Source organism: Myotis daubentonii, chromosome 3, assembly GCF_963259705.1.
Source record: "Myotis daubentonii chromosome 3, mMyoDau2.1, whole genome shotgun sequence".
Taxonomy (NCBI): domain Eukaryota; kingdom Metazoa; phylum Chordata; class Mammalia; order Chiroptera; family Vespertilionidae; genus Myotis; species Myotis daubentonii.
In genome coordinates, this window is record NC_081842.1 from 174,724,630 (window position 1) to 174,744,302 (window position 19,673).

Sequence of the window (19,673 nt, forward strand, 5' to 3'; positions counted from 1 at the left end):
GTGTGAATTCTATTAACCCACAGTTCCTACCCACTCTGCACAAGTCCCTCACATGTGAGCCCTTTCCATTCCCTTTACCTTTGCCATTTTTTTTTTTAATTCCTCACCTGAGGAGAGAGAAACATCAATCGGCTACCTCTCCTACGCCCCAACTGGGACTGAACCCACAACTTAGGTATGTGCCCTGACCAGGAATCGAACCAAGACCTTTTGGTGTATGAGACAACACTCCAATCAACTGAGCCACACTGACCAGGGCCTCTGCCAAATTTCAATTAATACGGTACTACACTCTTTTAATTTTCTCTAAAATATTCACACATTGAATCAATTAGGTGTATCCGAAATAAATTCTCTCTTGGCTCTGACGTGAACTTAAAAATTAAGAATACTCAATGCCCTAGCCCCGTGGTTGGCAAACCGCGGCTCGCGAGCCACATGCAGCTCTTTGGCCCCTTGATTGTGGCTCTTCCACAAAATACCACATGCGGGCGCACACGTACAGTGCAATTGAAACTTCATGGCCCATGTGCAGAAGTCAGTATTTTGTGGAAGGACCACACTCAAGGGGCCAAAGAGCCGCATGTGGCTCGCGAGCCACGGTTTGCCGAGCCGCAGTTTGCCAACCACTGCCCTAGCCAGTTTGGCTCAGTGGATAGAGTGTCAGCCTGCGGACTGAAGGGTCCCGGATTTAATTCCCCTTAAGGGCACCTGCCTGGGTTGTGGGCTAGATCCCCAGTAGGGAGCATGCAGGAGGCAGCCAATCAATGTCTCCCTCTCATCATTGATGTTTCTATCTCTCCCTCCCCCTTCCTCTCTGAAATCAATAAAGTATATATTTTTTTAAAAAATTAAGCATACTCAAAGCAAGCAGAGACAACCTTGTTTTTTTGTTTTGTTTTGTTTTACTATCTGTATACTCCAAATTTTCTCCTGTGAAGAATACCTCAAATGTGGCAATCAATGCATAGGAGAATCTTTTTAGAATATTATTTAAAAATACATTAACTTCAGCCCTAGAGTAGTCGGTTTGGCTCAGTGGATAGAGCGTCGGCCTGTGGACTGAAGGGTCCCTGGTTCGATTCCACTCAAAGGCACGTACCTTGGTTGCAGGTTCCCCGGCCCTGGTCAGGGTGCATGCAAGGGGCAACCAATCAATGTGTCTCTGTCACATTGATGTTTCTCTCTGTCTCTTCCTTTCCCTTCCACTCTCTCTAAAAATCAATGGAAAAATATCCTCAGGTGAGGATTAATTAAAAAGAAAAATACATAAACCTTTACTAATTCATGCATATAAAGAACTTGAGAGCCCCAGGTGAAAAAGAAACTAAAAAAAGTTTTTAACATAAAGCAACTCATAATTCTGAATATCCAATCCTTTTAGAACAAAGGAAAACAAATACTGTACATTAAGTTCTTCAACAGTACAACACAGCCATCCAAAAAGCCTATTTTTTCTTGCACTACGCTAAATACAGTGTCCAGAATAAGGTAAATGACAGAAAACTGTCAGTGTTAGATGTGTGTAATCTATTTTCTGCTCCAGATGCCACATTTAAGATGACACTGACAGACTGAAACATATTCCAAGTAGCACAACCAGAGGCCTCAAGACCGTAATCACATTCAGCAAACAGGTCATCTAAGAAATAACTAAAGGATCTGAGGATGTCGAACCTCCTCAGGGAAAAGGTGACTTCAAATGTCTTTAGGGTATTAAGTATATAAAGGACCAGTCTTGTTCTATGTAGCCCGAGCATATCAAACTTAAATAAAGGCTAATACAGGCTAAATAAATAAGGCATGTGGCCCATGGGCCATGAGTTTGACATGCTTGATGTAGCCCAAGGAAATGGAACCTAAAATACCTAGTGGAAGTTCAATAGAAGGAAGGGCATTTTCAATGATTGGGGCTCTCTGAAAACAAAATAGTCTCTAAAGAGAGTGAGTTCCCTGCAGGCATAGGTATTAGTTCAGACACTAAATAGTCATGTGGTGAGTATGTAGTTCAGAGGGGACTAAAGCATTGTGGAGAAAGGGGAATGGTGTGGGAAAGGAAAAGACAGGCAAAAACAGATATCTCTTGGGCCTGAGATTCCATGCCTGGATGAACAGTAAAGAGAACTCTACCAAATTTAGACTAATTGAGGAAAAGGTCCAGGCTAGCATCCTATATAATAAAAGCCTAATATGCTAAGGGTCTGGTCCTCCAGTCGTCCATTCAACCAATCAAAGCATAATATGCTAATGATATGCTAAGGCCGCTCAACCGCTCGCTATGACGTGCACTGACCACCAGGCAGCAGACACTCCAACTGGTAGGTTAGCTTGCCGCTGGGGTCCGGATGATCAGAACTGAGCGATGGGCCGGATACGCCCTGGAGCCCTCCCATGGTCCCTCCCTGGCTGGCCAACCTCCCATGTCCCTCTCTGGCCTTGATTGTGCACTGGTGGGGTCCATCTGCCTGGCCTGCGCCATCTCGCAATCCAGGACCCCTCGGGGGACATCAGAGAGCCAGTTTTGGCTCAATCCTGCTCAACACAGGAGCTGCCCCCTGGTGGTCAGTGCGCTCCCACAGGGGGAGCGCTGCTTAGCGAGAAGAGGGGCTCATGGTTGGTGAGTGCAGCAGCAATGGCAGGAACCTCTCCTGCCTCCGCAGCAGCACTAAGGATGTCCAGGGAGCAGGCCTAAGCTGTCAGTCAGACATCCCCCTAGGGCTCCTGGACTGCGAGAGGACGCAGGGCGGGCTGAGGGACCCCCTGCCCGAGTGCACGAATTTCATGGACTGGGCCTCTAGTTAAAGTATAAATCGTGTAAAGCTTTTAGAACAGCACACAATAAATGCTCAACAAACATCTGTCAAGTGGATTAATTTAGCAACAATGGACAGCAAAACAATGAATGAGATATGACTGTAAAGTTTACTTTAAGAAAAAGTCTAAAGGGATTTGGAATTAGGATATTAACGCAACAACCTAAACAACTAAAACTTCAATTTATAGTTATCAGACCTAAAGTGAGCTATTAATCTCACTTACCTGTGCCTCAGTTTCTTCACCTTAAAATAAGTATAATAATAGTATTTACCTCATTGGGTATTCAAATTATTAAGTAGAATAATCAATGTAAAGCTCCCAGAATTATTCCTTTCTACTCTTTTCTCTTTTAGCTCACAAATATATTTTGAAATCTACATATATATGCATATGTGTAGTTGTACAATTTAAAAAGTAAGTAGGAATAATAACAGAACCTTTGACCAGTTCAAAAAATGTTTGAAAGTCAAATTTTGCACTCAATACCTATTGTTCTTTTACCTGTTGCACGCATGAAGAGCTTGTGTGCCTGACTCTCATATCCACGTGAGGTATGGAGAGCAATCCAATCTGGATTTATAACCTTTGCCCTGCAAATCAAAGCATATATATATATGCACTTCATTCCCCATCATTTTTAGCAATAAGGATATCTGAGGACATATGAATCTATTTTGAGAAGTGGCCACTGCTCTTATAAAGTGATCAAGTCAAGGCTGATACATGAGTCTTTTTATTTAATCATGTGAAATGGACTTAAGCTAAAAAACAGAGTCTGCCTTGCTTATCTCCCAATGAAACCTTGTAACATGGGTAAGAACCCTACCTTGGCAATTCTTCCAGTGTAAAAACAATCTGATGTGTGACATTTCACTTATTAAGCACATCTATAATAATAAAAGTATAATATGCTAATTAGACTGGACAACCAAACGACCTTCTGAACTCATTCCGGACATCATTCCAGACGAAGCCGCGGCAGTGGGGGCCGAGGCAGAGGTGGTTAGGGGTGATCAGGCTGGCAGGCAAGCAGTTAGGGGTGATCAGGCTGGCATGTGAGTGGTTAGGGGTGATCAGGTAGGCAGGCGAGTGGTTAGGGGTGAAAAGGCAGGCAGAGGAGTAGTTAGGGGTGGTCAGGCAGGCAGGAGAGCAGTTAGGGACGATCAGGCAGGCAGGCAAGCAGTTAGAGGCAATCAGATAGGCAGGCGAGCGGTTAGGGGTGATCAGGCAGGCAGGCAAGTGGTTAGGGGCGATCAGGCAGGGAGGCGAGTGGTTAGGAGCAATGAGGCAGGCAGGCAGAGTGGTTAGGGGCAATCAGGCAGGAAAGCAGGTGAGCAGTTAGGAGCCAGAGGTCCGATTGTGAAAGGGATGTCCCCCGAGGGGTCCCAGATTGTAAGAGGGTGCAGGCCAGGCTGAGGAACCTCTACCTTCCCCCCTCCCCTGCACAAATTCTGTGCACCAGGTCTCTAATATTTTATAAAGAACAATATGCTAGTATTGACCAGAGGATCATCCTATATAATAAAAGGCTAATATGCAAATTGACAGAATGGTGGAATGACTGGTCGCTATGACATGCACTGACCACCAAGGTGCAGACACTCAATGCAGGAGCTGCCCCTGGTGGTCACTGCACTCCCACAGGGGGATCACTGCTCAGCCAGAAGCCAGGCTCACGTCTGGCAAGCACAGCAACGGTGGCGGGAGCCTCTCCTGCCTCCATGACAGCACTAAGGATGTCCGACTGATGGCATTCCCCATCAGTTGGACATCCCCTGAGGGCTCCCAGACTGCGAGAGGGCACAGACTGGGCTGAGGGACTCCCCCCAACCCCAAGTGCATGAATTTCGTGCACCGGGCCTCTGGTGTTTTATAATTTATAATCTTTTCAGTTATCATAACAATCAGCTATAATAAATATCTATTAATCACAAATCATTGCATAAAACTAAACATAATGGTTAAAGATAAATTAAGTTTCAATTATATCACATTACCCTGAACACTGCAAAATATAACTGATTATCATGTAGTTTTGGAACTCGTTTTTAATCCAGGAAACTAATTTTTACAAAATAGGAAATAGTAAAACAAATAATTTGAAATTTGGAAGATACTGTGAAATCCCTCAAATTTCTGCTGACACACTTCAAGTATGAAATGGAATAGCACTACAGAGTAGAACTGGGTCTCCACCAAACCGAAGTTCCTAATCTTCAACAAACCACTCCATTTCTATAAAAGAAGGAATTCCAATCCTGATCTTAAATCACAAGTGAAACACTACAGTAATTCTAGTTTCTAACTTGACCGATTAGTCAGAATACCGTATTTTTCATATACTTCAGGCCATTCCAGAAAAAAAGTTTTCCTATGCACAACTCACCATATTAGACATATTTCTCAGTTGTCCATGCATAATTGGTAACAACTCCACTTCAAAACAAAGCTAATTTTCACCTTTCTTTCTAGCCTGTCCTCCAAAGGAATTATAAAAATGTTCAAAGTGACAGTTAACTTTCTTACAACCCGACTGTAAAGAAAGGTATAGTGCTTTCTTTACAAACATAATACAATAGTAGCTACAATCTCTCCTCTATTCAACAAAGCCAGATCCTACTGTTTCTACTAAATCTGCTAAGGACATAAATATTTAGTTACATTAAGGAAGAAAAACTTACACATATGCACATAAAAGACTATGATAAGCTGTAAGAGGTGGATAATCCAATCCCCAATATAGTAAATTGTTATCACTGCTGTTAAAATACCTAAAAAAAATAAAAAGAAAAAGCATCAATTAATCAATATTCAGAACATAGATTATATTTAACATCTTGTCTCATTTAATTTAATTAAAATGAAAAGATATGTCAGATAAGTTAAAACATTTTTATCTAAACTTTCTTGTCTTTTACCCTTCTAGCATGATTTTCCTTTTAAATATCTTCAAAGAATCTAATTTAAATACCTTTAAATAATATAATCAAGTTAAAGTTGCCCATACCATTGTTTGATTGGTAAGTTAAAAGTGATTTCTTGCCAGTGTCTCTGAGCTTCATAATCACCAAACATAGGGGTTTTTCCAGCACCTAAGATGAAAAGTAAAAAGAGCAAAACAACAATATACTTTAGTACATCAGAGATTTTTATTTCCTTATGAAAAATTTCTAAATTATAGAGGCAGTGTAGGTGGAGGAAAAGATCACAAGTTACCAAAAGAGTCAGCCAGATGAGGTCTGAATCCTAGCACTGCTAGCACTCTGAGTGACTGTGCGGCCGCAGGCAAATTCCTTAACCTCCCTAACCTCAGCATACAGGATCAACACTACCTACCTAGAAGGCCGTTGGAATAAAGAAGACAACAGACAGAAAAAGCACCAGATAGTACCTGGCACACAGTAAACATTCAATAAATATTGTTAACATTAGCTATTAATGTTAATTAGTTATTAATTAGCTCATAATACTAATTATAATATATCCAAGTTTATTTTTATTTCATGAGACTATCACATACTGTCCAATAAGTATCATTAAATAATAATAATAATAATAAATATCTGTATTTGAAAGAGGGTTTTTGCCGGGGTCCAACCCCAGCGGGTCCAGGGGTTCCCCATAGGTGTAGACGGAGTCGGCGAAGAAGGAATGACACGGGGACAGTGTTCAGTTGATCAGCAACCTAGCCAGGATCTCTAGCCCGGATCTCCAGAGAGGTTCTGCTTCGGATCTCCAGCGAGGTTCTGTAGCCATGTTCCCTCGCTAGGTTCTCCAGCCAGGTTCTGTCCAGGCTCTCCAGTCAGGTTCAGTGTCCAGGTTCCAGTCAGGTTCTCCTGCCAATCTCTGTAGTCAGGTTCAGTCCAGGATCCCTTGCCATGTTCTCCCGCTAGGCTCTGTCTCTAGGCTCCGAGGCCAGTCCCTCTCCAGGATCCTCCGGCATGCTCTCGCCAGCGAAGTTCTTCTGTCTCCAGAGAACGTTCTGTGTAGGTTCTGTGCCTAGGCTCTGTCTCTCTTGGTCCTGTCTTCCAAGCCCTGTGTTCTCAGTTCTGTGTTCTGAGTTCTGTGTGTTTCTGTCTTGTTACAACTGTATTTATACCAGTTGATTCAATCCTATCAATCTCTATTACAAAGGTTAGGGCGTTTCTTATCTCCATTCCAGGGAGAAAAGATTATGTAGTTTAAGCATGATTGTTCGTAGTTAAAGGGATTAATTACCCGCCTGGCACTTAGTTGAGGGGTTTTATTCCCTCCCTAACTTCAGGGGAAAATCCCTACCTGGGGATTCAACCTTTCTCGGAGAGGTGACCTTGGTTAAAACACAGCGCCAAGAAGGTGAGCAAACATATTAAGAACCGTATGCCATATATGCCAGGTCCCTTGAAACAGCAAGGATGGACCGGCTCCCGGCAGGTTTTTATAAATTAAATATAAATAACTTAAGGGTAAGTATAGAACCAAGAACAGACACAGATTACAAAGACATTAGTTAGGTCAAAACTTTGCTGTCAAATGAGTTACATAAATACTGGTGCTTTACAGCTTGTTTTTTAATTTCAAAATTGCAAATAGAGTGATAGTGGATCTTTAATAACTAACATTTGATAGTGCCTACTACATGCCAATACAACAGTGAACTAAGTTATCACCCCCACTTTACAGATGGAAAAACAGCGGTGATGAAACAGCAGCAATGGTCACCCAGGTATTCAGTAGCAGAGTCTGGATCTGAACTCAGGAAGACTGGCTCCATAATCCAGGCTCTTAGCTCCTACTCTGCTAAGTAGGTTATTAACCTTAAATCATTTAAAATGACATAAAGAGCCCAGCCAGCATGGCTCAGTGGTTTAGCATCGACCTATGAACCAGGAGGTCATGGTTGGATATGCCCGGGTTGCAGGCTCGATCCCCAGTGTGGGGCGTGCAGGAGGCAGCCAATCAATAATTCGCTCTCATCATTGATGTTTCTCTCTCTCTCTCCCTCTCCCTTCCTCTCTGAAATCAATAAAAAAATAAAAATAAAAATAAAAATAAAAATAAAATGACATATAGTTCCACTTAGTAAATAGTAAACACCCACAATTTAACTAGCAGCTGACCATAAAATTGTGACAAGGCCCAAAGAGATATAGTCTAGTCATAGGTTTTTTTTAATCAGCAAGTGAAAATCAAATACAGTCATTACTCCCTAGGGAAGGTGTGCCTTGTTGAAGAATGATATATTACTGCTCTCTGAAATCCAACCCAGATTTTGTCCAGCTTTGAAACACTACATTAAGTAGAATTGTCTGCATCTAATGGCTATATTATACCAATACTCTTTAAATGCTAGTATCTCTACCCAAGGAGAGATTCCACTAAGAGATAATCATGGGAAAGGCAGATTAACATCTCCAAAGCATATGCTTTGAGTGACTGTCACAAGGACCCGCAGTACATAGACACATGTATGTACACACACACACACACACACACACGCGTGCGTGCGCACCTCTGTCTCTCAGAAAGTACTGTATCTTGTCCATTTTTTTTAAAATATATTTTATTGATTTTTTACAGAAAGTTAGGGAGAGAGACAGAGAGCCAGAAACATCGACGAGAGAGAAACATCGATCAGCTGCCTCCTGCACATCTCCCACTGGGGATGTGCCCGCAACCCAGGTACACGCCCCCGACCAGAATCGAACCCGGGACCCTCCAGTCCGCAAGCCGACGCTCTATCCACTGAGCCAAACCGGCTTCGGCCATTTTTGTATTCTCAAAAGATCTGAGTTTCTGCCCTAGCAGGTTTGGCTCAGTGGATAGAGCGTTGGCCTGCAGACTAAAAGGTGCTAGGTTCAATTCCAAACAAGGGCACGTAACCTCAGTTGCAGATAGGACCCAGGTGGAAGGCAACCCATCACATCAATGTTTCTCTCTCTCTCCCTCCCTTCCACTCTCTCTAAAAATCAATGGAAAAATATCCTCTGGTGAGGATTAATTTAAAAAAAATAAGATTTCAGTTCCTGCCCTAGCTGGTTTGGCTCAGTGGATAGAGCATTGGCCTTCGGACTGAAGGGTCCCAGGTTCGATTTCGGTCAAGGGCACATGCCTGGGCTGCGGGCTTGATCCCCAGTAGGGGGCGTACAGAAGGCAGCCGATCAATGATTCTCTCTCATCATTGATGTTTCTATCTCTCCCTCTCCTTTCCTCTCTGAAACCAATAAAAATATATTTATTAAAAAAAAAAAAGATTTCAGTTCCTGATTTTCCACTTACTCGATGTGCAACATTAAGCAATTTGTGATGGCAGACCAATTAATCATGCCTCGGCTACTTTGCCCATATACTGGTTCTTGCCCAAAAACATCTTTAAGTTACTGTCTGACACCGAAATTCTAAGCCTCTGTTTGTGCTGCCTACCCCCTACTCATACATCAACTTATATCCAACCTTCAAAAATCATCTTAAGTTCCAAATTCTCCATGAACTCTTCTCTTATAAATCAAAAACATATTGATCATTAATTATTGCCTTCTCAATACTTACATTTTCAGTATCATATGACTATACTATTTCCTAATTGCTACCCAAATAAGAATTTTAATTTGTATGATTTTCTAGAGTTCAAAGGAAATATACTGATAGGCAGATAGTACACACTTTCACTAAATACTGCCTCAATCAACTGAGGGGGAGAATAACATACACCTTTTTAAAGGGTAAAATAATTCCCCATTGAATTAATTTTTTGCTGGTGTATTTTATAGAAGTGAGTGTGTTCTCCTGTTTTTCAGAAATACAGCCATTGTCTATAGGGGAAAAGAGTTGATTTTTTTGCTTGTTTTGTTTTTATTTTCTTATTTGTGGTCCACCGGGACAGTAAAAGTCAGAGAGAATCTAAAGGAATTTCTTATACCTGAAAAAAATCCGCCTTTCTAGATTTTCTGAAATTGCTCTAGTCTAGACTGTGGTCAATGTGGAAGAATTTATTACCATTCTCTAATAAATACAAGAATGGATAATGACTCTCTTTAGGGCTGAGAAACAAGTTTCTATCCAGAGTCTGACCTACTTCAATAAATTCAGCTGACACTGGCTATGAAATTAGTACTTAAGTTTTTAAAACGGCTAAAGTGCCCTTAAAGCAACCCAGGAGGACAACCCAACTGTACCTATGGGAGCTTCACTTGGGAAGGGCAAAAAGGATTCCTTCCATTGTGATTACTTCCACAAATTCATTTACGTGAGATTCAGAATTACATAAAGAAAACACACTAATGGATATTACAAAGCTTCAATTTTGTCTCATTCTTAAGAAAATGGGCTTAAGCACCACTTAAATATTCATTTTATAAACTGCTGAATCATTCAAAATAATTTTAGAATTTAAAAAAAACACACAAGTAGTTTCTTTAAAAACAATACATACTACTTGCCTTTACATTGAAATTTTAAACATTCCAAGAGAAGAAAATTTGCCTAAAATTTTCCAGAATAAAATCCCCTTTTATATGTTCCTGGTGAGTAAAAAGAAACATTACAAATAGTAAGAGATAAGCTGAGAAAAACTAACCAACTAAACAGAACACAGACATACTTCAACAATAATTAATATTTTGCAAACAAAATGATTCTTTGTAACTTTCTCTTTCTAAACAGCCAATGGAGCTTTGGAAAAAAAGATTATTAAAATTGGTTCAAGTGCTGCTATTTGTTCTAAAGACATTGGTAACATTTTAGATCAAAGTATAGAGGAACTGTAAAACTCTACAAACAATACTAAAATCAGAATTTGTCTCCTCTCCAAGACTTGTTCAAAATCAACAAGCAAAAATAAATAAAAGCAACAAGCAATATTTATTCAATATGTTTGGGTCTACAAACACTAATTATATAAGCAGCACTTATGTAAAGGGTATATTGTAAATATGTAAGGGGTATACATTTTTTAAAAAACTTAAATTTCAATGTACATAAGAATTTCCCTACCCAATACGTACATTTCCAAAAAAGAAGTATAAACTAATACTAAGCTTCCCCATTCCTGTGTTTCCTAATTACAGTCTGAAAACAAGATAAACAATAAGCGAACTAAAACAAGCATGTTAAAAACAAATGATAACCCCCCAAAAAGTATTGTATTTAATAAAGGGGGAAAAAATCTTAGTACGATCACAGATGTCATACTTACTCATTAATTCTCCCAGCTTCCCATGATACAGAAGTTATTCACATGTGAATGCTAAAGGGAATTATTGGGCACGAGCCTACGGCAGGCACAGTGGGACTGGGATGAGCGGGAACAGCAGGTAGGAGCTGCAGGTGGCGTTGGACTTCGGGTTTCAGCCCAATACCTGCAGGGCACCCAGAGGGACCCCACCCATGCACGAATTCATGCACCGGGCCTCTAGTATTCTTTATAATAAAGGGGAGAATCACCACCTACAAATATTCTAATGTGTAAGAACACTACTTTTCTTATATAGTAATCCAAAAGTAATCTTGTTCTATTGACTTTCTTGTGGGACAATTTAAGAGCATAGATGCTAAAATCTAGCAATATACCTTTAAAAAAAAAATAAGGTTATATTAATTTCCCCCACCATCCAAAGGTAGAGCGTTCCTATGAAAACTTTCATAAGCTGAAATGGTTTAAAGTGAAGCGTATCTATCACCCACTTTCCAAAAGTTCATGTTACCCCACTTTCCTTTTATAAGAGACCTACATTAGTATGGTAAACACCTTTTTTGGTAAAAGCAAAAATCTTCAGATTTCTTTCAGATAGCAAATACAGGTGCTAATGTGCAAATAGGGTTATTCTAGGAATGCAAGGTTGGTTCAATGCTAGAGAGAACAAAAACATACTCAATCATGAATGGAAAGCACCCATTAAAATTAGGAACAAGATAAAGATGCCTGAATCACTACTCTATTCAATACTGTAATAAGGTCTTAGCAATAAAAAAATAAGATATTAAAAATATTAAGTAGTAGAAAGTAAGAAATAAAACTGTCATTAGTTCCAGATCATTTGAGTTTTTTTACATAGAAAGATCCTTCAGATAAATTATTAGAATAATAAGAGTTTAGAAATCTGCCAAACATAAGAAGTCAACCACATTTTATACTCCAACAACAAGCATTTAGAAAAGCAACTTTTAAAAAGATAGTATCTGCAATGGTGAGGAAAAAATATATATATTGATACCTAGGAACACATCTAAGAAAGGGTGTGCAAGACATTTATTTATTTATCTGTTTATTTATTTGATTTTTAGAGAGAGAGGAGAAGGGTGAGGGAGAAAGACAGAAAGACACTTTGATTTTTTGTTTCACTTATTTATGCATTCACTGGTTGCTTCTTATATGTGCCCTTACCAGAGATTGACCCTATAACCTTGCCATGCAGGGACGAGGCTCTAACAAACTGAGCTATCCGGCCAGGGCCAGGATGTATAAGACTCTTACAAAAAAATATATATATAGCTGAAACCGGTTTGGCTCAGTGGATAGAGTGTCGGCCTGCGGACTGAGGGGTCCCGGGTTCGACTCCGGTCAAGGGCATGTACCTGGGTTGCGGGCACATCCCCAGGGGGAGATGTGCAGGAGGCGGCTGATCGATGTTTCTCTCTCATCGATGTTTCTAACTCTCTATCTATCTCTCTTTCTCTCTGTAAAAAATCAATAAAATATATTTATATATATATATATATATATATATATATATATATATATATAAAAAATTGTATTATTGTAGAGCATTAAAGAAGACTTAAATAAATGGAGAAACATACCATCTTAATGAATTAGAAGCCCACTATGCTAATGATTGCCAAATCCCCCCTACATTAAATGAAAGTATTGAAGAATGTAAATCCAGTCAAAATCCCAACAGGGTTTTTCACTGGATTTGACAATCTGATTTTTAAAAAGATATATATGTGTATATTAGCTTTCTATTGCTGTATAACCATTAATACAAACTTAGCAGCTTAAAACAATATTCTTTTATAATTTCACAGTTCTGTAGGTCAGATGTCTGTGTGGACTTAACTCAGTTCTCTGCTCAGGGTCTCACAAGACCAAAATAATGCACCAACCAGTCTGGACTCTTATCTGAAGGGCAGGGAAAGAATCTGCTTCCAAGCGCATTCAGGCTCTCAGCGTCATTCAAGTCCTTTCAGTTATGGGTATGAAGTTCCCTTGCTGGCTGCCAGCTGGGGGCTCCTCTCTGCAGCTTAGAGGCCCCTCGTATTCCTTTTCACGTGACGCTCCCCACTATCAAACCAGCAAGCGTCTAGTCCTTATGCTTTCAGTCTCTCTAGAGTTCCTTTCTGCCACTAGCTGGAGAAAGTTCTCGGCTTTTAAGGGCTGGTGTGATTACACTGTGCATGCCTAGACAATCCAGTGCAGTCTCCCTATCATAAAGGCTACTATGTCATGTAAAAAACATAATCACTCCCAAGTGAGAACTCAGCACGTCCACAGGTTCTGGGGATTAGGGCAGGATATCTTGGAAGAAGGGGGGCCTTTTTAGGAAATCTGCCTATTATAATAAGAAAGAGCAAAGCCCAGAACATTTAAGACCCTCCTAAAGCAGAACTACCAGGAGGGAGGACAGGCCTCACAACATATCAAGACTTAATGTAAAATTACAATAAGAAGACACCGCAGTATTGAAAGAACCAATGGACCAAAATGGAGAAACAGACCCCATGCATGTGTGAAAAACTAATACAGAACTGGTAGTGCAGATGAGTGGGAAAGGATAGGCTAGTCAATGCATGAGTTGGAACAACTGATTATACATATGAAAAAAATTTTTAAACATTATACACAAAATTCAATGCTAAGGAGATAAATAAGAAAGATAAATCTTAAAACTTTTTGTTTGTTTTTTAATATATTTTTATTGATTTCAGAGAGGAAGGGAGAGGCTCAAGAGAAACATCAATGATGAGAGAGAATCATTGATCGGCTGCCTCCTGCATGCCCCACACTGGGGATCGAGCCCGCAACCCAGGCATGTGACGTGACCTGGAATGGAACTGTGACCTCCTGGTACATAGGTCGACACTCAACCACTGAGCCACACTGGCCAAGCAAATCTTAAAACTTTTAGAAGAAAATTTTAGGAAAATATCTTTGTGATCTTCCTAGGAGTAGGGAAGGATTTGTTAAAGATACAAAAAAAGTAAAGCACAGATCACTCAGTCTCTCTCTAATTCTCCCTTCCTCTCTGAAATCAATAAAAAAATATTTTTTTTAAAAAAAAAAACACAAATCATAAAGGAAAAAGACTGATAAATTTCATTACCTTAAATCAAAAACTCCTGTACAGCAAAGGTAATATAGTCAATAATATTGTAACAACTATGTATGATGTCAGGTGGGTACTACACTTATCAGGAAAATCACTTTGTAAGTTATATAAATGTCTAACCACTATACTGTCCACCTGAAACTAATACAATATTGAATGTCAACTGTAATTGGAACATTTAAAAGTAAATAAATAGAAATTTCATTGAAAACCTAAAAAAAATAAAAAACTTCTGTTCATCAAAAGACATCTTAAAGTGTGAAAACATAAGCCATAAACTAGAAGATATTTGCAACTTGTACAAAGGTTAGCTTCCAGAATATAAAAACACATAAGGAAAAAAAACAACAAAAATATAGACTATATACAAGAATAAAATCTAATAGAAATGTACAGATGACATAAGCAAATATCACAGAAAACACAAAAGGCTAATAAACACAAAAATATACTCAATCTTTCAGAAATGAATTAAATTCAAATTAAATACATTTAGCAATGAAGGAAATTCAAATTAAAACTACAATAAATATCATTTCATACACTGTAGCCTAGCAGACATTCAAAAATTTAATGCTACCAAATGTGAAAGATGTGAAGTCACTGGAATTCTTCCACTTGGAAATTGCCTCAATATCAGAAAGGCGTAGAATGGATGACCTAGATCAAATTTGCTCTGGGAATTGGCATAAATATTTTCTAGTTCATCCTTTGCCCTTGCTTTGCTCTACATCTAAGGTTAGGTGTGAGCTTAGAGAGAAACAAGACAAAAAGGACCTGCCTATTTTGGTTCTAGCCAAGAAAAAAGGAGTCCTGCAACTGGCCCAGACTAGTTCACTAGAAAGCTGCACTGGAGTATGAAGTTTGGAGTCTAACTCCGTGACCAGCTGAAGATGGATTTATGCGTTCTTGTGCCCCCGCACAAATTCCAACTCTCAAAATTCACCTTTATTTACATGACTAAAATGTACCCAAATCCAACTCATCCTTCAAATCTGAACTCAAACGTCATCTCCAAGAAATCTTCTCTAATGCATCCTGATCATCCACCTCTGTTACCTTTGTACCTCACACAGACTTCTACGTTATAATTATCATGTTGTGTTGTGACCACTTATCTATAAAAATGTGGGCCCTGTGAGTATTGGATATTCATCCTGTATTTCTAGAACTTAGCAAAGTGCCTGGAACATGAGAAGTGCTAAATAAACACTCACAGGGTTAAATTTAATCCCATCTCAATCGCCTGGTCCACACTCCATCAATTCTCCCTCCCTTTCTCTCACATCACTCTCAATCTTCTTCTCCACTCATCTCTTCCTTTCAATCTAATAACATGCCTTCTCTACCCTAAAACAAATGAACAAACAATAAAAACCTCCATAGATAAAAGCCCCTTGAAGTAATAGCTCATTTCTGTCTTCAAAGTCTAGTACATCAAAGTTTCTCATTTTGTCATCTCCCCAGTTAGAATACATTTTTGTTTTCTCAGGTCACAAAGGCCATGCCTCTATTTAGCTCTTATATAAATTCTTTTTATTAGAATTACATGATTAAATGTATTTTCTTGACCACACCAATAAAACCTGAAATTCTTCTCTATCCCATTCAGGAAAACTATAAACTATCACCAAAAATCAAATAAACAAACGAAAACTCTTCAAAGGAATATTTATCAATTTTTTAAACAGTAAAAATGTGTTACCTGAGTAAGAATTAAGAGATACTGTCCACCGTACTGTTAGTCCTATTAAGACCACAGTTGTCATCAAGTACCATTTCTCCATGTTTCTTCAAATGTAGGGAGGGAAAAAACGGGACCAGTGCCAGAATACTTTTAACAGCTGTCAGTCACTTCTCTTCTTGATCAGAGAATGTTATCAATTCCTTGGAATTAGGAGTTGGAGAGGATTTTAAGTGATGCTTCGTTTCCAAACAAATACTGATTTTTTATGTCTATGAAGAAGTAGCCTGCAGGGGAGGAAAAAAGGATACCAAGATTTAGCTGAGCATAGTATTTGTACTAGTAACAATGAACTCATTAAACCAAATAGGAAGATGAAGAATTGGGTGGTGGGGGTGGGGGCATGAAGGATAGGGGGTAGTTTTAAGTTCCTTATTCCTTAGCCCTCTAATTAGGAAATATGCCTCAAAAGATGGCTCTCCCTGTTAAATGGGACTCAATACATCTAAAGATAAAGTAAGGATCTGCCTTTACAAGCAAATATTTCTGAGTGAAAAAAACAACAAGAGACACGTTGATAGAACATTCAGGTCTACCTAGAGCAGCGGTTCTCAACCTGTGGGTCGCGACCCTTTTGGGGGTCGAAAAACCCTTTCACAGGGGTTGCCTAAGACCATCGGAAATCACATATATAATTACATATTGTTTTTGTGATTAATCACTATGCTTTAATTATGTTCAATTGTAACAATGAAATTGGGGGTCACCACAACATGAGGAACTGTATTAAAGGGTCAGGGCATTAGGAAGGTTGGCTAGGCTATGATGTTGGGTAGTTTAGGGTATTAAATGTATTTTCAACTTACAATATTTTCAACTTAACTTAGGATGGGTTCAACAATGAATGTAATCTCATCCCATAGGAGGAGGTCCTATATTTTTTAATATATTTTTATTGATTTCAGAAAGGAAGGTAGATGGAGAGAAACATCAGTGATGAGAATCATTGATCAGCTGTCTCCTGCACGCCCCCAACTGGGGATTGAGCCCGGAACTCGGGCATGTGCTCTTGACCAGAATCCAACCCGGGACCCTTCAGTCCATAGCCCCACGCTCTATCCACTGAGCCAAACCGGCTAGGACAGTCCTATATTTGCAGAATGGCGATCTTCACGTGTAAAATGGGGAGATCCCTAGTTTTCCTGAGCCCTTAATGGTTAAAGATGTTATGTGAGACTCTTCTCCTTGAAGAGTAAAAGGGGTCCTTTATTACTTGCAAAATACAGTAACTTTCTAAACCATCCACTGGGCCAGGAAGTTGCCACGCTGGCGGCTGAGTTTTCGGTCCTGCTTTGCACTAAGAGCGCGTCTGGACTTACGAAAAGCCGGCCGTCCACTTCCCAAGGAAGAATTTGTTCCTTTCAGTCTGCAAGGTCCTTCCCCCAAGGTGCACACAACACCCAGGGAGTGCTGCTATCGCGGGTGAGCACGTCTTGCAAAAGGGACCCCTCCTGACGTCCCCCCCCCGCCCCCCGTCTTTCTCCAGCGGGCCAGGCTCTCAGTATCACAGGAGCAGGGGGCCACGCCGCTCTAGCCAAGGGGTCCCACCACTGTCACCGCGTCCACACCCACCCACCCCCACGCCCAAGCGCGCCTGCAGGCTGGGCTGCGAGGCCTGGAAGCCCCCTTCTCAGTGAACAGGACCTGGGAGCCGGGTCACCAGCTGCGCGCAGCTGCGTGCTGGCTCGCGGCGCGGCGCGGCGCGAGTCCCCAGCCCCTCCCCACCCAGCCGGATGGTGCAGAAGCCCTGGATCCCCGCCTTACCCCGCCGCCCTCCACAGTTGAGATTCGCGCGTGCAGCGGGTTCCTAGAAGGCGCCTGCGCGCTCGCCCCCGCGGCAGGGTGCCCCTCCGGCTTCCGCCTCGGCCGGCTCGCCCCGCCCGTGCGCCCGGCGCGGGAGCGAGCCCGTCCAGCGCGAGGGGCGGGGCGGGGGAAGGCGCGCGGCGGGGGCGGGGCTAGGGGCGGGGCTAGGAGGCGTGGCACGCGCGGGAGGAACCCGAGAGGCCTGCGGCCCCGGATTACGCAGGGGGCAGGTGGAAAGCCCCTTGCTCTTCTTTCCTGGGATCAGGGCCAAGGCCTGAGCTGCTGCTTAGTCCACACATTCCTGCCAGGGGCGCGTCCTGGCTCGCTTCGCGGAGTGGAGAGCCCTTGGCTGGTTATCTCCGGCCAGTAGGTCTTCCTCTGGGCCTGTGTCCCCAAGAAATCAAAAAGCCACGCCGCTTCACGGTCTTCAAGCTAGACCTGCCTGCGAAGAAGAATGTGTTAAGGCTCGGAAGGCACTTCATCTAAGAAACGTTACTCAACGTCCGACCATTTTCGAGAGCCGGTGGGTTATGCAGAAGAACAGCCCTGCCTTCCAGTAGCCACTACACGTTCCCCATCAGGCGGCCTGGATCACCTTTTCCTGAACTGCCAAAAATAACTCCATCCCCTCCTCTGTTCGGAGAGTGCTCTCATTCCTCCCTTCTGAATCTGGCCATTCTGTATGAGCCCACCCCTCTCATTTGGAATCCACAAGTATCAGCAAATGTCTGGCTATGGCTCTGTACTATGCAGGTCCGAACAACTTTCTGGATCTTGGTTTCTTCACCCGTGAAATGAGTGAGTGGGGCTGGGTAACCTTCCTGATCTAAAATGGTATCCTATATTTAAAAGACCATCAGCACTGAAAATATGGATAAAAATGACCAAGTCCCTGCCCTAAAATATTTAATTCTTATTGGGAAGACATTTTCATAAAAGGATAGAAAGCAACAGAAGGGAGCACATGCTAAATGCAGATTATTGTATTTGCATTAAGCACTATCGGAGTTCAGAAAAGACGGTTCACTGTAAACTAAAAACTATCAGGAAATGCTCTCACTGGAGGAGTCGGCTGAGCTTTGAAGGAAAGCCTGGGCTTACATACACCAAGAGGATGGGAATGGGACTATAGACAAAGAAAACTGGGATTTTGCTATCCTTTGTGGTAGGGAGTCCTGGAACAAATTCCCTGTGTATACCAAGGGATAACTACGTTGTGGAGGACTCAGAAGTTATGTGCAGATTTTCAACTGTGGGGGGTTAGGTGCCCCTACCTCCGAAGTTGTTTAAAAGTCAACTCTATAGAATGTTCAGGCTTATTTAACCGTGGAATCCTATCCCCACATCCCAACCTTACCTCCCACTTCCCATTCTACAGACTGGTCCATGAAACCCTGTTGGTAATGCTGGTTTGAAACATTGTGTAATTTCCCTAAGAAATACAGCAAATAAATGTCAGAACTATGATTGAACACAGATTTTAGCCATGTGGTAGGCAGTTAGCCAGATATGCAGAGCAAGGATGATAGGACAGCTACAGAAGGTCACCAGGGTGCCTAGCAACAGACAATTGTAGGGTGGGATCTCATCCCCAGGGTGACCTCTCCTCACTTAGAGATAATATGGAGGCCTCAGTTGTATTTCAGCTCTAGGCCCAGAACAGCAGCAAAGACAGACGGGACCCGCCACAGCTGTGTGGACTAATGACCTCCTGCCCTGGTGTGAACCCATGAATCGGTGGAGACCCAGACCCTGAAAGGACCCACTGGGAAAACCACTGAATATTCTATTGAGATCTTCCCCCGGAACCTCCCCTAAAGTCTCCACCCTTAAAACCCTTAGGATTGAGAACCCAGCCCGCTCTCCTTCCCAGAAGCACACCATTCCCTTCCCCCTCCCCCTTCCCAGCACACTCCCCCCCTCAGCATGTCACTGAAGGTTCTTCCTTTGCCTCTATAACTTGTTCTCTTCTTCTATGAATTACTTCTTCAACCTCTGTGATT

At 41.5% G+C, this 19,673-nt stretch overlaps 1 protein-coding gene across 3 annotated transcripts in view; it reads right to left on the bottom strand.

Moving 5' to 3' along the window:
- Positions 1–17,762, bottom strand: part of ALG6 (ALG6 alpha-1,3-glucosyltransferase) — a 35,971-nt gene extending 18,209 nt beyond the window's left edge. Inside the window, exons 1-5 of one of the 3 annotated variants that reach the window (XM_059689307.1) lie at positions 17,632–17,762; positions 15,829–16,094; positions 5,825–5,909; positions 5,499–5,588; positions 3,319–3,407 (exon numbers count right to left, since the gene is read on the bottom strand). In XM_059689307.1, coding sequence (XP_059545290.1) covers positions 3,319–3,407; positions 5,499–5,588; positions 5,825–5,909; positions 15,829–15,910 — 346 coding nt within the window. In that variant the 5' untranslated portion in view covers positions 15,911–16,094; positions 17,632–17,762. Of the gene's footprint in view, positions 1–3,318; positions 3,408–5,498; positions 5,589–5,824; positions 5,910–15,828; positions 16,095–17,186; positions 17,321–17,511; positions 17,531–17,631 lie in introns of those variants that run through there. The other 2 variants (XM_059689309.1, XM_059689308.1) reach the window with 2 other exon arrangements.
- Between the last annotated feature and the right edge of the window lie 1,911 nt (positions 17,763–19,673).